At 43.6% G+C, this 19,115-nt stretch overlaps 1 protein-coding gene across 1 annotated transcript; it reads right to left on the minus strand.

Annotated features, from left to right (window-relative positions):
* On the minus strand, window positions 1-18,213 carry LOC114592818 (transmembrane protease serine 9-like). The gene is made up of 10 exons (XM_077920091.1): window positions 18,021-18,213; window positions 16,070-16,274; window positions 14,447-14,712; window positions 11,882-12,027; window positions 10,572-10,810; window positions 8,985-9,187; window positions 6,745-6,946; window positions 4,788-5,053; window positions 1,863-2,008; window positions 1-263 (listed from the first exon to the last, which is right to left on the minus strand). The coding sequence occupies exons 1-10, from the start codon at window positions 18,115-18,117 to the stop codon at window positions 18-20; spliced, it is 2,016 nt and encodes a 671-aa protein (XP_077776217.1). The 5' UTR covers window positions 18,118-18,213; the 3' UTR covers window positions 1-17.
* Between the last annotated feature and the right edge of the window lie 902 nt (window positions 18,214-19,115).

The raw sequence follows: 19,115 nt of genomic DNA on the forward strand, positions 1-19,115 counted from the left end.
TAAGATAATTTGCTTCTTTATAGAACACTGTGGATGATTACCCATCCCACAGTTAAAAAGATGAGAATACATGGTATGGTCATAGTGATGGTTTTGTCAAATAAAATAGCTTGCGATTGTATCCAGCTCCTGAAACGAGCTGTACGTATATAGACTCCTGGAAATGTTGGTCGGCCACAGCCAAGGCCAAAGCTTGTGACTCCTATCAGGTAATACTTGGTGGCATCTGGGAAATAGCACATAAGTGGTCCACCACTGTCTCCCTGGAACATGAAAAATACAGATGAGGATATGAGTGTTTCTTTTGTTATTGTTAAGCTTTAAGCTGCAGAAAATTGTGGCCCAATCGGTGTTACCTCTCATGAACGGTCAAAAGTGGTGCAAATGATCCAATTGAAAATAAATATTCTGACTATTTCACCAGCACTGAGCCTTAATTTTAGACAGCATTCGAAACTCATTTTTCTAAGTGTGTTTTGCGACAAGGAATTTCATTAGTGCAAGCAGTTTCTGAGCTCTAAGCGCAACACTGTGCCTAAGATTTCAGATTAAAACTGCCCCCAAATCCAACCCTTTTGGACATCAGTCCTACAAGAAATATGCATACTAATAAAACAGGTATTAGAGGCCACTCCAAAACTAGCCCTATTGAATATTTTCCAAGACAACAACTCACACTACAAAGAACTCATAAGCCACTTACTCTCAGCAGATAAAGGTAAAGGTACCCCTGCCCGTACGGGCCAGTCTTGACAGACTCTAGGGTTGTGCGCCCATCTCACTCAAGAGGCCGGGGGCCAGCGCTGTCCGGAGACACTTCCGGGTCACGTGGCCAGTGTGACATCGCTGCTCTGGCGAGCCAGAGCCACACACGGAAACGACGTTTACCTTCCCGCTAGTAAGCGGTCCCTATTTATCTACTTGCACCCGGGGGTGCTTTCGAACTGCTAGGTTGGCAGGCGCTGGGACCGAACAACGGGAGCGCACCCCGCCGCGGGGATTCGAACCGCCGACCTTTCGATCGGCAAGCCCTAGGCGCTGAGGCTTTTACCCACAGCGCCACCCACTCTCAGCAGATAGGAGAGCCATAACCAGACATTGGCGGGACCTGTCAGGAGTAAACATGGACCACTGGTACCAAACTATATTGGGAAACAACCCTACTAGAAAAGCTAAGCAGCAAACTGAAGCTAATAGGGGCAAACAAGAGAGGATGTCTTTGCCCCACTCTATTACATATGTAGCCAACACACACACCCCTCACACACAAACAAAACTCACTGCAATCAACTAAATGCAACTAACCATGCTCTGGGCTCTCAAACCTCTCACACCGTCAACAAAAACAAACACATAATCAAAAAACCTATTCTTGCAACACTGGCGCAAACACACTGCACATACACTAAGCAAACGAATGAAAAATCACTACCTCCCTTCTTTCTGACACCGAAAGTGAGAAAGGACTCTGAATTGAAAACAGATGTATGCACCCTTGCTAAGTATGAAAATTCTTTAATAAAAAAACTAGTAAGAGTATGAAATTAAGGTATTGCTTGGCGTTTACAGTGTCACCCTTAATGTCTTATTTTATCACATGAAGTACCATATACCAATTTCTATGCTTTGATTGCATTCTGCATATTCCTTACGAGGTTTTATATAATCATATAAATCATATAATCATGAAACAGACAGAGGAATAGAATTCTAACTCAGAATTCAAGGAATGTCTTGGGTTTCCTAACTGCTTTAGTGTTACTGCTATTTATTAAGGGACAAAACAATAACTTGACCTAACACCCACAGTATACAGTGATACGTCATGTCTTAAAATGATATACACATTCTGACATCTTTACCTGACAAGTGTCAACACCTCCACTTTCAGAGCCAGCACAAAGCATGTCTTCTTTTTTGAGTGCCCCTCCATACCAGTCAATCCTATTGCAGAGCTGCATTGGAATAATGTCTACTTCGGCTTCTTGTAATACACGTCTTTTTCCACCTGTAAGGAAAACAAGACAAAGCTGGAAGTATGCTTATTTTTGTTTAATATTGCCTGATATACACAGCAATACACAAAAGGGCTTTATATATTGGCAACTCTTGGGCCAGTAGTTCCCCTAAATCTAGTGCACTGGGCACTAGATTTTCTAAATCTCCTGTGCAGAACTAAGATAATCTACAATTCTTGCCAAAATGAAGCTTAAGAAACCTTCCAACACCTTGAGGTGGTAACGAATACTGTTCAGCAGCTAACACAGACCCCGGGTGCATACGAAGCTTTGAATATACTATCCTTAATCCTTGAGTGTGCCCTATTCTCCTTTCATCTTTCCAGCAGCACAATCTTCAAAGTGGGTAGTCAGTGTGACTGGATGAATATTGCCATCACCAGAACTAATCCCAGCACTGCATTAAGTTGTCAGTCAGGATCCTCCCAGTTTGCTCATTCTATTTACATGATGAGTAAAGTTGAACTTTACATCGTTATTAAAGGTAAAGGTACCCCTGCCCGTACGGGCCAGTCTTGAGACTCTAGGGTTGTGCGCCCATCTCACTCAAGAGGCCGGGGGCCAGCGCTGTCCAGAGACACTTCTGGGTCACGTGGCCAGCGTGACATTGCTGCTCTGGCGAGCCAGAGCCGCACACAGAAATGCCGTTTACCTTCCCGCTAGTAAGCGGTCCCTATTTATCTACTTGCACCCGGGGGTGCTTTCAAACTGCTAGGTTGGCAGGCGCTGGGACCGAACAATGGGAGCGCACCCCGCTGCGGGGATTTGAACCGCCAAGCCCTAAGCGCTGAGGCTTTTACCCACAGTGCCACCCGCGTCCCGTATTATCGTTATTGCAGACAGACAAAAGCGGACTTGTGGGACTGTTTGCTACAAACAGGTCACAGGGAAAGGAAGAACTATTTCACACATTGCAGTGGTTAAGACTGTACCTATGAAGTTTTAGTATATGTTTAAACATAATGTATGAATGTGACAAATTGTTGTATCACCCAAGTATGCCAAGCAGAGAACTGATTAGCTTGCCATTCTCTAGCACATCCTCTGAGCAATGTTCGAAATAGCCCCAAATGCACTTACAGCAAAGAAACTTACCTGAAATCACTAAACTTACTTGACCACAACTAGAAGTGGTTATTCTGAAGTAGGTTTACTCTTCCCACCAGCTTTGAAGGTAAGACCATGCAAATAATTTCCTGGTTCACAAGGTGATAAGGCTTTTACAGCATTGAGAATGATTTTGTTGTACTGACAACTGGCTGCAACATTCATCCACCTGACAAGTTTCTCTGTCTCCGACAAAGTAAACTTCTACCACATGTCTGCTGAGAGCAGAGAAACAGAGCTGGCTGCAAAAAGGGGTGAAAGGGGCTCAGGGGCAGGCTCTGGCAATAAATAAATAAATCCCAAACAGGAAACATTTCATTTTGGCTGACACCAGGGCTAACTCTCCAACAATTAGAGGGAAAACTAGAACATGGTATTTATCCAAGCACCTTCAAATGCAGAGTCCCAGATCCTGTGCTAGGTAGTAGATAATCTCTGGTTATCTTTAGTTGAAGTACCTTATGGAAGTTTCTCCAACTATAAGAATATCATCACCTATGAAATCTGCATTAGGTTCTCAGGGTTTCTAAAAGAAGCCCTTTGAGACCACCAACCCATGAAAGTGTTAGTTTTGAAGGTTTATTTTAGCTGGTTATAACTGGAGACATTGCTTATCTGTGCAAGAATATCCATTGTGCGTTGCTTCCACAGTAGCCAAGAGAAAGTGTTACTTCCTTTTCATTATAAACTTAAAACACCACAAAGGAAAAGATAAGGCAGAGGTGGAGCTGCAGCTCAGTGGTAGCGCATGCACAAGATCCTATGTTCAATTCCTGGCACCTCTACCCAAAGGCAGGTGATTCAAGAAAGATCTTTGCCAGGAACCTGGCAGTTTTTGCCAGTCAGAGAAGGCAATAATGGACATGGGAAACATAGTTTGACCTAGCGCAAGGTAATTTTCTATGTTCCTATTTGTGGCACATTTGCTGAGCGAGTGGGGCTGTTCGTTTTGTTCCACTACCAGAAAAAGTTTCAAGGACATTTTGCCAAGGTTCGTAAAGGCATATTATCTGCCTAGTGCATGAAGCACAACTTTGCTAAGATATCTCCCCATTTGGGACATCTGTTGTTCAGTGCTTTAAACTGAAAATATCAGTTCAGTACGTGGGGGAATCTAACAAGCAGTGCTTTGTACAATTGTTCACAGAAAAGTACCTCACTAGGGGTGACGTTGTTTTCAGTCTCATGGCTGGATAGCATCCATCCAAAATTCTTACTAAAGAAAGTAGGAACACTGGACTTGCTGTGAATGTTTATTCTCTTCACTGGGTAGAGATACATATACTGAACACCCAAAAGTTGTCTTGCTGTTGTAGTGAAGCGGCAGCAGTATCTTTGACTCCCAGAAGCAGCAATTCAATATCAACAGAGTCTGGGGATAACCTTCCATCTTCTGCGTATGTTTTCGGCAGAGGAGGGCAATATTCCCACTTCAATGGGTTTTTGGATTGTACAGTAAATCCTGTTTTTATTTAGCTCCATTACCTCCTAAAGCTATGTAAGGACCTCTCACCGAAGGGGCCAAGAATTTGCATAGCTCTACCTTCAAAGCAACCCTTTCCTAGATCACTTCCGTCCACTGCAAATAAAGAACATGCAGGCTAAATCCAAATTTATTTTCTCACTGCTGGCAACAACAACAAAAGAAAAGTATAGATTTACCTCTCTCCAGCGTTTTCCCCCAACCACTTATATAACATGAAGTCTCATTGGTCATAAGAAGCGGAGCCTCAGGTAAACAGATGGGCTGAATATAATCATTGAATCTGATAGAGTCCATTAATTTAAACAAGGCAAGATCATTTTCAAAGGTTTTCTCCTGGAAATCGGAGTGCATAATGATAGCCCTGATCCGGCTCTTCACAGTATAAGGCTGGTACCTATAAAGATGATGCAGTCCCAACACAGCCTTCCAAAACTCGGGGAACCTAGAATAAAATCCTTTGTGAAGTCAATGATCACTATAAAATTGCAACTTTACAGACTGAGACTTGAGAGTTGTCTCTTCCTTCACATCCCCTGCAAAACCATTAAGCATGCAACCAGACTCTGATCAGACGATGAGAGAATGGCTGAGATTGCTCCAAATGATAACATAAATGTAACAAGTAACACATATATTATGCCCAGATGAGAGTAATACTTCTTAAAACAAATTCGTAATGTGTGCAACAGTAGTAAATCAATTAAATTCAAGAATTGTCCTCAAGCAAACTTGGAATCTTACAATGATACAGTACAATGGAATCATGGAGTTGGAAGGGACCCTGAAGATCTAGTCCAAACCTCTGCAATGCAGGAATATAAAGCTGTCCCTTACGGGGATCAAACCTGCAACCTTTGTGTTATCAGCACCATGTTCTAACCAACTGAACTATCCGGCTGACAAAATTACTGTGCTTAATAATGAGTGCAAATACTTTTCCTATCTGAGCCATTCAGCAGAAGACTGGTTTTCTCATGCCAATTACTGCCTATGCAAATTCTACTCAGAATCATCGAAAGCTGTTCTTTTTGAAAACTAAAATAATCACAGCAATTCGGAAGATAAAGTCCATAGCCAAAGAATGGCATGAATAAGTGTGTGTTCCCACAGCAGTTTCTTGAGCAGCAGTTGTCCAAGCCTAAACTGCTGACCTATTGAAAGTGAGAGAAGCTATGCAAGTGGCTTGTGAATCCATATGGGTAAGGCTATTCCAAGCTGCTTACTAGAAACCATAGCCAATATTATTAGAATAGCTTCCATTGGCATGAATGGGAGGTTTTTTAAATCCATGTAAATAGCAGGCATGGTGGCACTCAATCCAGATTTGGACTGCAGCAGGGGCAGTGCATTAGAGTGCCAACTTTACCATCACTACACCTATTATTTACTTTAAAATCATTATTAATGTACTTGAATGCAACTCTTGCTGATGGAAGGGGAGAGCCTGCTAGCTGTCTGTCCCCAGCCCCAAAATAAACCTACCACCCTCTATGAGTTCCAGGGCAACTGTCACGAGGAAGCGTCTTATACTTGTGTGAAAAATGCTAATGCACGCTCTTCCCCTTCCCAAGCTTACTTCACTCAAATTATGAATGCTTGAAAAGGACCTACGTGAAAGTTTTGTGACCCTTGCTACAAAACAATGTGAGCAAAATAAAAAAGGGGAGTGCAATGTTAAGAGCACTGAGAACCAGTGTAGTTCACTGAATAAAAAGGATTATCAGGAAAATGTGGAATCATCCTCCTTTCTGCTATATACTCTTTATACAGCCAGGGTAAGTTATTTTGTTTTAGACTAAGCTGACTATTCAGAATTTTTATGAGGGTGAGCGTGATCCATATTGCAAAGCAAAATTTAAAAGGACAAATAATAAAGCATCTTATCATCATGAACAGGTTGGTATTTTTTCCCAGGCAAACTGCAGCAGATGCAACAAACGCACGCCATAACTTTCTAAGCAGTACCTTTGCAGTCTAGTCTGACAAACCAGTTCAGGGAGACAAGATGGATGCACAAATAATGTACAAATATTTAATTGTCTTACAGATTTTTTCAAGTTCAGCTAATGTATTTGCATATTTTTCTTTCACCTAAAATATATAGGAAAACTTACAGAATCAAAGGATACATACGTCCACTCTTTAATGCAGTGTGCTGCTGTCAGCACTGAGTTGTGGTTAATTAAAGATCCACCACACATGTGCTGATATCCTATGCCAAAGTGGAAAACTTGAAGACTGACTTGCCAAGGCCATGCTCCAAGTTGAGCATCATGTCCACCTACAATCCGAGACCCTGCTGGTATCTCATCCACAATAGGCCTTGTTCCACAAGCTAGAAACAAAACACAGTTAAAATGGTGAAAAGTCATACTTGTTAAGTGCCTCATAAAATGAGGCATTCAGATAAAAAAGTGGCAAAGGAGCAATATTCCTGCTGGTAAAGAACTCAGATAAGCAGGCAAAGACTGTTCTAAACTTTACTTAATTTTATTCAGAAAAAAGAAGTCAAACTATATTTTTGGGAGATAAAGAGTGAAATTCAAAGTAAGATTAAACAGATAGCATAACTTAATGAAGACTGTGTTGCACTTTTCCATGTCCCCCCCGAAACGTAATTATTTTTTAATTTTTTTTAATTAAAGGAATTGAAAAAGGATATGAAGTACATTATCCTGCAGCGTTAGAGGACTTAATTTCTAAAATTAAGAGAAAAAGAGCAATAAGGTATTTAAAAGAGAAATGGTTTGTGTATGTTTACTGCATGAGACACATTTGGTAAACAAGCATCAGAAATACATGAATAAGCAAGTAGATCATGTTTTGTTTTCATTATTTGATATTAAAGTAAAAGGATGTTATTTTCATTGCTAACAATATGCCATTTGAGGCAATTCAGTGTTAAAGAGATTAGGAAGGTAGAACTGAACTGTAATGCTAAAAGGAATGAGACTCAGAGAAAAATGGGCATTAATTGCCACCCCAACTTTCGAGCTGTGCAGGATTCCCTCTCTTTACCCAGGGTTCGGTTTCCTTGGAATGAGGGATACAGGAGCCTGTGTGCTGTCTTGAGGGCGGGGCTTTTTTTCTCAGCTGGAACTCCCTGGAACTCAATTCAGGCACCTCTCAGGTGGGCGCCATTGCCATTATTAGGAGAACAAGGGTGAATTCCAGCAATCCCTTTCCTAGAAAAATAGCACTTTTTGAGGGTATAATATACATATACAGTCATACCTCGGGTTGAATATGCTTCATGTTGAACGCGTTCGAGTTGTGCTCCGTGGCAACCCGGAAGTAACGGAGCGCCTTACTTCCTGGTTTCCCCGCTCGCACATACGCTCAAAATACCATCATGCGCATGTGCAGAAATGGCGAAAAGTGATGTGCGCGCGCGCAGACGTGCCGTCACTAGTTACCGTTTGCTTCTGGATGCGAACGGGGCTCCAGAATGGAGCTTAACAGAACTTAAGTACTTAATTCGTTCCGGAGGTCCGTTCTTAACCTGAAGCTGTTCTTAACCTGAAGCACCACTTTAGCTAATGGGGCCTCCTGCTGCTGCTGTAGCACGATTTTTGTTCTCATCCTGAAGCAAAGTTCTTAACCTGAAGCACTATTTCTGGGTTAGCGGAGTCTGTAACCTGAAGCGTATGTAACTTGAAGCATACGTAACCCGAGGTACCATTGTATTTAACCTGGGCCCAAGATGGAGGGGCTCACAAGCATTAACACCCCAGAAGGGTTTTCTTCTCCCATAGCCCCAGCCTTGGATTCAAGCTGGAACCAGGCGGGGCTCTCCCTTTTCTGCCTGCTTCTAGCCCAGCTCACAATACACTCTCTCCCATTGTCCTCCTCACTCCAGGCCACGGGCCTGACCCACCCGCTGGCCTGGCTACTTCAACAACGGAACCCTCCCCGCTAGATTTAACCCCCCCAAAACAACACCCATGCAATCTCGTTCGCAGATACCAGCCGTGAGCCCAGGAGCTTTCCGACTCCGCCAACTGCTTCCAGCGCCGTTTGCCAGCGGAGGGGAGGGAAGGACCAGCGGCTTCGCTGCTCTGCCCTCCGCCCGAGCGAACCCTCACGGCAGATGCACGTGGCCCAGCAATGTGAGCAGCGTCCCCGCTAGGGAGCGCGCGCCGCTTTCAAATATAGCGTAAAAGTCGGCTTCTGCGGACGTGACCCGGTGGCTGCCGGGACTCGTAGTTCGGAGAGCTTTCTCCTCGCCCTCCCGCCCCCCCCCCCGAACGAGGACGTCGCGCGCAAGCGCAGCAGCAAGAGCGGCCTCTGCCGGCCTTCGGGACGCCCTGGTGTGAGGGGAACCTTGCCCGAGGCCGGCTTCCTCGACGCCAAAGCTGGGCAGCCGGGCCCACCTTTCGTAGGGATGACAGAGGGCTGGACGCCCGGCGGAGCCTCGCACAGCAGCACTAGCGCCGCCACCAAGGAAGCGGCTGAGGGGCGAGAGAGGAGCCGCCGCCGCCGCGGCATCGTCAAGAAAAACGGCGGGCGGCTCTTTCCCCGCCCCCTGACGTCACATAAACGGCACATGATTGGCAGGGAGCGGCGGCGCGCGAGGCTTTTAAATCACATTTCACCGCGTTTTCATCCCCCACTTCCCTTTGCCATCATTTTCCCTTTATCGTTTTATGAAATTGTGCTTCCCTGCGCATTTTCTCTTTGGTGTATGCTAATTTCTCCCCAGTAAATGTAGGAAGACGCTTGGAAAATAGGGAGAGGTGTGTAATGGGAAGCACTTGCAAGGAAGGGGGCTAGAGATAGTTGTACAGCTAGGGAGAGGAAGGTGCTCCAGAAGGTCATAACCACAGCCCAAAGGATTATTGGTCATCCTCTCCCATCTTTGGAAGAACTGTACGGTTCCCGTTGTCTTAGGAAAGCAAATAACATCCTGCAGGATTCATCTCACCCGGGACACAGTCTGTTTGCACTACTGCCTTCTGGCAGGAGATATAGAAACATCAAGTCAAAGACAAATAGACTGAAAAACAGTTTCTATCCAAGAGCTGTGGCCTTTTTGAATGCTGTAACTCGATAGTGTGACCTGGGAGTTTGATGGGTGTTGGTGTGGGTGTGGCTGGAATGTGGTTTGTTTGGTTGTTGTTGTTGTTTTGCTTTTGTTGTTTTAAGGGATGGCATCCAATTTCGTTGCACTTGTGCAATGTTGCACTTGTGTAATGACAATAAAGAATCTATTCTATTCTATTCTATTCTATTCTATTCTAGAGATAGGGAACCTCTACTCAGATTCTAATTTACTGAGCCCTACGTGCCAAAGATAGGGAACCTCTACTCAAGAGTCTGATTTGTCTGCCCAATCGCAATGTTCCATCCCATAATTCATATGTGTTCACTTTACTCCACCAACCTCCTTCACATCATCCCTCCTCTTTTCCCATGGCTCGCTCCAAAGTGAAATGAAATGGTGAGGACTCTAGCCATTGGGAGGAGGTGGAGGGAAAGAAAATGAAGAAACCCCAGCTCAGCCACTCAGTGTGTGTATTTGGCTTTGGCCCCATCCGGTCTGCAGTTCCCCAAAGGTTACCTCTAAAAATGAAGCCCCACCTCCTGCTGAAAAATGGTCCCCACCATGCTATTTGCAAATAAAATTGTCACGTAAGACTTCACAGATCACTAATTGTACTAATGGTAAACATCAACTTGTTTGCTTTATCAAAATAATAATAATCCTTATACAAATTATATATTTTTAAATGCACTAATAATAGTGCAATCCTACATCTGGTCAGAACTGATTCCCACTGAATTCAGTGAAGCTTACTGTCAACTAAATAGGTACTAAATTGCCTTATGACTATTTCTTTTCAGATTAAGAACAAATATTTTCAGTTAGGGTTTAAATAACAAACCAACAGCTGACTAATGGGTTGGTATTGTTAAATATATTAAAATCAGTTGTGGGGGTTTTGAGGAATTTTACCTTTTATAGAACAAGGTGAAAGATTACCCACTTCACAGTCAAAAAGATCAGGACACACTTAATGTTCACAGTGCTGGTTTTACCACTTAGATGTGAAACTATCCAGTCTGAAAAATGACTTGTAGCAAGATAGATTCCTGGATACTTTTGCTGGCCACAGCTAACGCTTGAGATGGTGATTCCTATCAAATAATATTTGGAAACATTTGGGAAATAGCACATCAAAGGTCCACCACTGTCCCCCTGGAACATGAAAAATATAAAATGAAAATTTTAGTGTTGCTTATGTATTTTAAAGTTTTAGTATGCAGAGGGACTGTAAACTAATCAGCCTGAGCAGTGCATTTCATGTCAAAAGAAAACAATGCTTTTCTAGGAAACACAGGTAAATCTTGAAATCTTTGATTGGGTAATCTCACTTTGGCTGGGTTATAGTACCTGCAGGTAAGTTGCTTACAAAACCTTATCATGTGTTCTGAAAAGTCCAGCTACATGGTCAATAAACTTAAGACTTAAAATCAAGCGAAAATCCTAAGAATAGGTTCTAACAATTCTTAGCTCTCATAACATGGTGGTGGTGATGATGGTGATGCACAGATTATGTGAAAGACAAACACACCCCTTTTTGCTTTCACGTTGCTTTTTTGTTTGGAAGCAAAGTGGTACAAGTGTTCAAATTAGAAAAAAAATATGGCTCCTCTAATCTTACCCTTTCACCACTCAGCTAAAGAAGGTCTGCAACTTATGTGGGGGTTTTACATTGCAGGGATCACGCTTAAAGCCAAAATTGCGTACAGTCAAAACCTGCTGGGTTCATTGGCAGGTGCGGCGGCCAAAATCATTTCCCCTGGAACCCTATCCCCTTTTTATTTTTTGCCACATACATAAAACTGAACGTGCACAAGTTGTGAGCTTACTATAGTTATATTTGATGAAAAATTGGTATTAATGGTAACACGTTTTCAACCACAACTGGAATCAGTTTCTTTCCATATCTATAGTACAAAAAAGTAGTTGCCCTTTCCCCCTTCTCCTCTCCACCCTTTTAAAGTCTATGAATCTGCAGACAAGAACTTGTGTGTGTTCTAGATTTTTACAGTGCTGAGAGCACGTTCACAAACAATATTATCTCACTTGAATTTTACATGGATGTCTCTATTGTCTATTTTATCACACAATGTAATCTTAATTTTTATTTTGTAAATTTACTTAGTGCTACTTTGACATCCTACTGGGCAATATAATTTGTCTAAGCAAGCCACATGACAGCATCTGTTGGCAGCGTGGTTTACAGTGGAAATATCTCTGTTTTACCTGACAGGTGTTTTCGTGTCCGCTTGCAGAGTCAGCACAAATTACATCCCTTGATATTCCATGCCCTGAATACCAGGGATGTCTGGCACAGGTGTACAGTGGTATAATGTCTACCTGAGATTCTTGTAATATATATTTCAAATCACCTGTAAAGAAAACACAAAGTATTACTGGAAGTATGTTTGTGTTCAACCTTCTGGGTCCAGTACAAATGTTATAAGCCTGATGCAGCAGACCTTCATCCCCTTGTGCAGAATCTACATGTGTTATCAAACAAGGCTTAGAATTCCTTCTAACATTTTGGAGAAACAAAAAAATTTGTCAGCTAAAACATGAAACTGTAGATGTGATCTCATTTATCCTTGCGTGACTGTCATACCGTGTGACCTGTGGGGGTTCTTATTTTTTATTTTGTTAACAGTACATGAGATTGGCAGGCTGCTATATTTTTCTTTTCCTTTACTGTGGTACTTTCCTTTTATATCTTTCCAATGATGCAATCTTTAAGTGAGCAGCCTGTGTGCCTGGGGGTAAAGATGGTGCAATAAGTCGAGACCACATCATGCATATGGATAACAATTCATACATTAATACAGTGCAATTCTATGGTACCTTTGAGGATATTCTAGAGGCCGTAGGAAAGGTTGGATATACTTCTCAGACATCAGAGAAAATAATCATTTGTAATGGTGCATGTTTGTTCTCGAAGATACAAACATGAGTCTGACCAAACTGCGGGAGGCAGTGGAAGACAGGAGTGCCTGGCGTGCTCTGGTCCATGGGGTCACGAAGAGTCGGACACGACTAAACGACTAAACAACAACAACAAATGGTGCTCGGAAACAGGGCTACACCTCCAAAGTCATTAGCAACGGAATCATTCTTGCCCCTACTGAATCAGGAGTCCACAATTTCCCACTTTAACACATCCTGCCAGCTACTGATAGAAGCAACAAACAGACAAGGGTCAACCACAGGAGGAGACTTCTAGCAGTATAATAAGGCTGAGATGTTTCATAAGGCAATACAGGACCAGGACAATTTTGGGCATCTGTTCCTAGGCACTCCACCCACCCCACCTGGATTTGGGATGAAAGATCATGTAAAAGTGTGCGTGTGAGGAGGTTAAGTTGTAAGCAAGTACAATTTGTGGTATAATTGCTGGCCGTGGGCTACGTCTGTGGGGGACACCATTGCACCTGCAAGCACCCTCTGGCACCTGCAAAAGATACCTACTAACAAATGGACACAGTGAAAATCCAGATGGAAACCAGACTTCAAAGTTCTCTGCTGGGCTGCAGGTATGCTGAGAATGCCTCCTTTCAAAACTAAGTTCCAAATGGATGCACTTCAGGGCAAAAAGAGTACAGGATGTAAAAAGTGACAACACTGCAGAGACTGATGGTGGTTGAAACAAAAAAAATTCCTTCCAGTAGCACCTTAAAGACCAACTAAGTTAGTTCTTGGTATGAGCTTTCGTGTGCATGCACACTTCTTCAGATACACTGAAACAGAAGTTGCCAGATCCTTCTATATAGTGAGAAGGTGGGGAGGGGTATTACTCAGAGGAGGGTGGGGATGGGTGATTGGCAGATAGCTGTGATGAGCCTGTTGACGACTATTAACGACTGCAGTAGGTCTTACAGGAAAAAGCAAGGGGTGAGAAGGTGAAAAATGGCTTTGTCATGTATAGTGAGATAAGAATCCAATGTCTTTATTCAGGCCAGGTGTCTCCATGGTTTTAAGTTTGGTAATGATTTGCAATTCAGCAGCTTCTCTTTCCAGTCTATTTCTGAAATTCCTTTGTAGTAAAACAGCTACTTTGAGATCTTTTTCCTGTAAGACCTACTGCAGTCGTTAATAGTCGTCAACAGGCTCATCACAGCTATCTGCCAATCACCCATCCCCACCCTCCTCTGAGTAATACCCCTCCCCACCTTCTCACTATATAGAAGGATCTGGCAACTTCTGTTTCAGTGTATCTGAAGAAGTGTGCATGCACACGAAAGCTCATACCAAGAACTAACTTAGTTGGTCTTTAAGGTGCTACTGGAAGGAATTTTTTTTGTTTTGACTATGGCAGACCAACACGGCTACCCATCTGTAACTGATGGTGGTTGAGTTTAGGTGGGGCCACAGAGCCCACATGTTCAATCCCTGCCCCCAGTTTTTAATTGTTTGGCTTTTTTAAGGATTTGGGGTTCCACCCCCCCCCCAAAAAAAACATTGCCCAGTCAATAATGAGACTAGGAACAAAACTGAACTTCAATAAATTTATGTATCATCCTGACAGCCAGCAGCAAGCGAAACCCAGGTTTTCCTCAGGTGATATAAATCTTAATGTATTGATGTCAACAAAGCTTTCTGTGTTCACTAAAACAGTGTTTCCCAAGCTTGGATCTCCAGCTGTTTTTGGACTACAACTCCTATCATCCCTAGGTAGCAAGACCAGTGGTCAGGGATGATGGGAATTAAAGTCCGAAAACAGCTGGAGACCCAAGTTTGGGAAACATTGCACTAAACTAATATTAGATTATTCAGAAGGGACAGAAACAAAAGATTTACCTTTCTCCTCTTTTTCCCCCCATCCACTTATATAACATGGGTTCTTGTCTGTCACTAGAAGAGGAATGTCAGGTAAGCAGATGGGCTGAATATAGTCATCGTATTCGACAAACTTTATTAATTCAAATAAGGCAATGTCATTGTCATAGCTGTTCACTTTGAAATGAGAATGGACCACAATGTCTCTCACCCGGCGATTTATAGTATGAGAATGACGTTTATAAAGCTGACGCAAGCCAATCACAACTCTCCAGTACTCTGGGTTCCTAGGACAAAAAAACCCCTTGTATGGTTAATACAAAATTGCTGCTTAAGAGAATTTTAACTTTGAGCAACACCGTAAGAAAGCTCAAAACATGCAGTAATAATTCCACTTGAAATCATTGAAATTATTTTGGCAAACTATTCCATACAAATAGCAATCTTATAACTGGCTTTTCATTCAGCAGGGGATTGATTTTATGACTGCAATAAAGTGGTACCTCGGTTCTCAAACATCTCCATTGACAAACCTTTCAGAACCCAAACACCGAAAACCCAGAAGTAAATGCTTCCGTTTTCAAACACGCCTTGGAAGTCAAACAGCTTCTGCTGCATGTTTTTCAATTCAATTTTCCTCTTTGAGCTTGCAGCCAGCCCTTTTCACCTCAGTTATCAAATGTTTCAGAAGTCAAATGGTCTTATAGAACGGATTACTTTTGAGAACCGAGGTGCCATTGTAATTCCTCATGGAAACTATAATCAGAATCAGAGCAAGTTCTATGTGCTCAACAGGTAATTTAACCTTGTGTTTATTGAGCAGCAGTTGTCTCATGCTGCATGGAAAGTTTTTTGAAACTGAGTGAGTGAAGCTTCATAAACAGTTATTTGGTATGGGAAACTGCTGCTCAAAGTCCAGAATCACCCTTGAAACACAGTATAAGAACCTGGCAGGATGGGGTAAGTGCTGAGAGTGCCATGTATAAGCTAAGCTGCCTAGTAACCTCACATACTGGTGATGAAGTTGTTGAATCACCATGTGTAGCTACACCTTCATAAGGTCCAGTGAAATCAATAAACGCCCCCCCCATGGAAGTTCTTCAAGATGGTTGTATGAATCACCATTCAGAACTTGTGCATCTTTAAGTTCTAAATCACACGCTTCAGATCCAGTGTAACCCGCCATCCTTATTCCTTTTGGAAAATGTAAGAAAGATTGAGTATTATTTGAGATAGTGTTGAACTGATGGCACTGGATCAATTACACAGGTCTTCATGAGATGACACATTACTTGGATAACATGGACAATTGAAGGTGCCACTCAACACCCCTGGCAGCAGCGTGACTTGTAAAGTACACAAAAATCTCAAATAGCGTAAAATACATTCTTATACAGTATGCAGTAATTCTAAAGCACTGGACCCATGATTTAAACATAGCTTACTCTGAGTATGTTTTCGGAAACTGTATTCATAAAATGATATTATTTAAGATTTGTGAGAAGCCTACCAAAATGATGTGCACAGAATACTGACATCAAGACAGGCTATAGCCAAGCAACCAAGAAAAAAGAGGAAAAAAAGAACCCACACATTTTCCCCATTATACCTAAAATGGACAAGATAAAATATAAAGATACATACACCCATTCTTTAATGCAGTGTGCTGCTGTCAATACTAAGTCGTTACTAATTAAAGATCCACAACATCTATGACGATACCCGCCTTGAAAAACACGGTAAATTTGAAGACTAACGAGCCATGGCCATGACCCAAGCTGAGCCTCATTATCACCTACTATCTGAGTCCCAGTTTTTTTCTCATCTATAAGAGGCCTTGTTCCACAACCTAAAAAACAAAACACAGTTATATTGGTGAGATGCAATGTATTTAAGTGTTCCATAAAATACAATCTGCATCCAGCAAAATGCTTAGAGCCACTGCTTTAAACTGATTGGTTCAGTACAGCAATTCCCTAAACAGGCCACCTGCTGGAGAGCTGAAGCAAACCCATTTTGACTCACCATCCCTTGTTATCAGAAGTGAACCCAAAACAATTTCACAGCTTCTTTGATTCTCAGAATAAAAGGACACATACTTGCAGGATGATATCCCAATGTTCAAAAGACAGCGTAATCCATGTGCTTTGTTTATATACTACAATTTATTCAGTATCAGGGCAGTATTCATAGTCTTCCCTCATGTTATCCACATAATAGCATTGTCATGCTGAGGGAGCTTGGTGGCTTAGGGGACAATCCAAACCCAAGATCCACAGGATGTGCAAATTAAAATCCAGTGGATCTCCAGGTCAGCTGGTCAATTCATCGAGGAGTTGGGCTATATATCTTAAGTATAAGGAGTTAATGGTACTTGACTGACCAAGCTGAGTGAAGATCCAAGTTCAACATAGGCTGTCCATTTTTAGGGCTGGACAGCCTATGCTGAACTTGGAGCTTCACTCAGCTTGGTCAGTAAAGTGCCATTAACTCCTCAAGATTGCTCTCTTGGTGTCTATTTGAACTCAGGTCTCCCCAGCCATAAAGGTAAAGGGACCCCTGACCGACTCTGGGGTTGCGGCGCTCATCTCGCTTTATTGGCCGAGGGAGCCGGCGTACAGCTTCCGGGTCATGTGGCCAGCATGACTAAGCCGTTTCTGGCAAACCAGAGCAGCGTGTAGAAACACCGTTTACCTTCCCACCGGAGCAGTACCTATTTATCTACTTGCACTTTGACGTGCTTTCGAACTGCTAGGTTGGCAGGAGCAGGGACCGAGCAACGGGAGCTCACCCCGTTGCGGGGATTCGAAGCGCAGACCTTCTGACTGGCAGGTCCTAGGCTCTGTGGTTTAATCCACAGCGCCACCCGTGTCCCCTCCCCAGCCATAGTTCAGTGCTAACAGGCTACATCATACTGATTGGCATACACTTCATCCCCCCCCCCCCGCCTTCACAAAAAATGACTGCTATCAATGTAACGTCAAGATAAACCGGGTTATAATCACATCGTTAAGATCATCACACTGTCCTTGCACAAAAGCCCAGAGGCTGTGGAAGCAGCACCCTTGAAACAGCACCTCAAAGTGGGTGCTGCGCTGACGTGCGCTTCTCTCCGAACTTGGGCAAATTAGGACAAATGCCGACAGAGGGCAACGTTGGACGTAACACGGCTTAATGATGTCCTTTGCAAAAAGCGTGTCCGTGCAGAGACGCGCTTCCGAAACATCTTTCCGCTGCGACTTAAACCTTAACTACGGCAACTCCCCGTCCCTCTGCCTAGAAATGGACTCTCACAAGCAGCTCCACATGCCTCAAACTCTATGCAAAACACCGCGTGCAAATCCGTTGCCCGCCGAATCTCGCACACGTGACTCCCACGTGAAGGATCGCGCCTTCACACCTGACACCCGAAACGCCACCTGCTTTGTACTGGAGTCTGCCGGGAGTCGTAGTTCAGAAAGGGTGACGCGTACTCCATGCGCAGGCGCAGTTACTAGCTTTTGCCGTGACGGCGCCCGAGCGCTAAAATGTGAACCCGCCCGGCCCACAAAGGGTTTCGACGCCGGCGCCGCACTTCGCGGGAACGGGGGCTCACCGTGTGTAGGGACCCCGGAGGGTCGGGCTCCGGGCGGTGGTCCACACAGCAGCACGAGCAGAGCCAGTGAGAGCGCGGGGCGAAGCCTACGCCGCATCGTCCCTCGAGGGAGAAAAAAATGGCGGCCAACCCGCCGCCTTTCCCGCTCCTCGGCCGGAGCGACGCTGGGAGCGTCACGTGACGGGGCGCGCGGCGGCCTCACGCTCAAGCGTTTTCGGCAGGTTGTCTTTGTGGGAGACGGAAGCCTGCGCAGGGAAAAGGGGGCGCGGGACCTGGGCAAGAACAAAGTATTTTAAATACCGACCCCAAGCCTTCAGCAGTTCTTATAATAACTAGCTGGCAGGGTTCAGGTGCAGAACTTGCGTATTAACAGCGAGTTGGGGAAAGCTGGCTTTTGCAACATCCAGAGTACCTATCAGGAGGAAAGGTGGTGTGCTTTGTAATAATATATGTATATAATAAATAGATAAATAAAACTGTCATCTTCATGTCAGGCTGATGGCCCTTACGCATTTTCTTGATGGGTGTGGTTTTGCTGCTGCTGCTAATTTATTAAGTCTGTGAAATGCGGCGAAGTTCACCTGGCATCTACATTATACACCTTTAGGCGCCAGGCAAAAACATCTCTTTTTAACCAGGCCTTTGGTTGACCTGATCAAAATCCTATACACTTTTAAAATGTGGCTCTTTTTTGGGGGGGGGGGTGGGGTTGTTGTTATTGGGTTATTGTTCTTATTTTGATTTTATATATTGTGATCTTTTATGTGAACCATCCTGAGACCTCTGGGTATAGTGCGGTATATAAATTCAATAAAAGAGAAATTTTTTATACCCTGCCCATCTGGTTGGCTTTCCCCAGCCATTCTGGGCAGCTCCCAACAGAATATTAAAAGCACAAACACCAAACATTAAAAACTTCCCTAAACAGGGCTGCCTTCAGATGTCTTCTGAAAGTTAGTTTATTCCTTGACATCTGATGAGAGGGCATTCCACAGGGCGGGCGCCACTACCGAGAAGGCCCTCTCCCTGGTTCCCTGTAACCTCACTTCTCGCAGTGAGGGAACCACTAGAAGGCCCTTGGAGCTGGACCTCAGG

This window comes from Podarcis muralis, chromosome 2 (genome assembly GCF_964188315.1).
Source record: "Podarcis muralis chromosome 2, rPodMur119.hap1.1, whole genome shotgun sequence".
Taxonomy (NCBI): Eukaryota; Metazoa; Chordata; class Lepidosauria; order Squamata; family Lacertidae; genus Podarcis; species Podarcis muralis.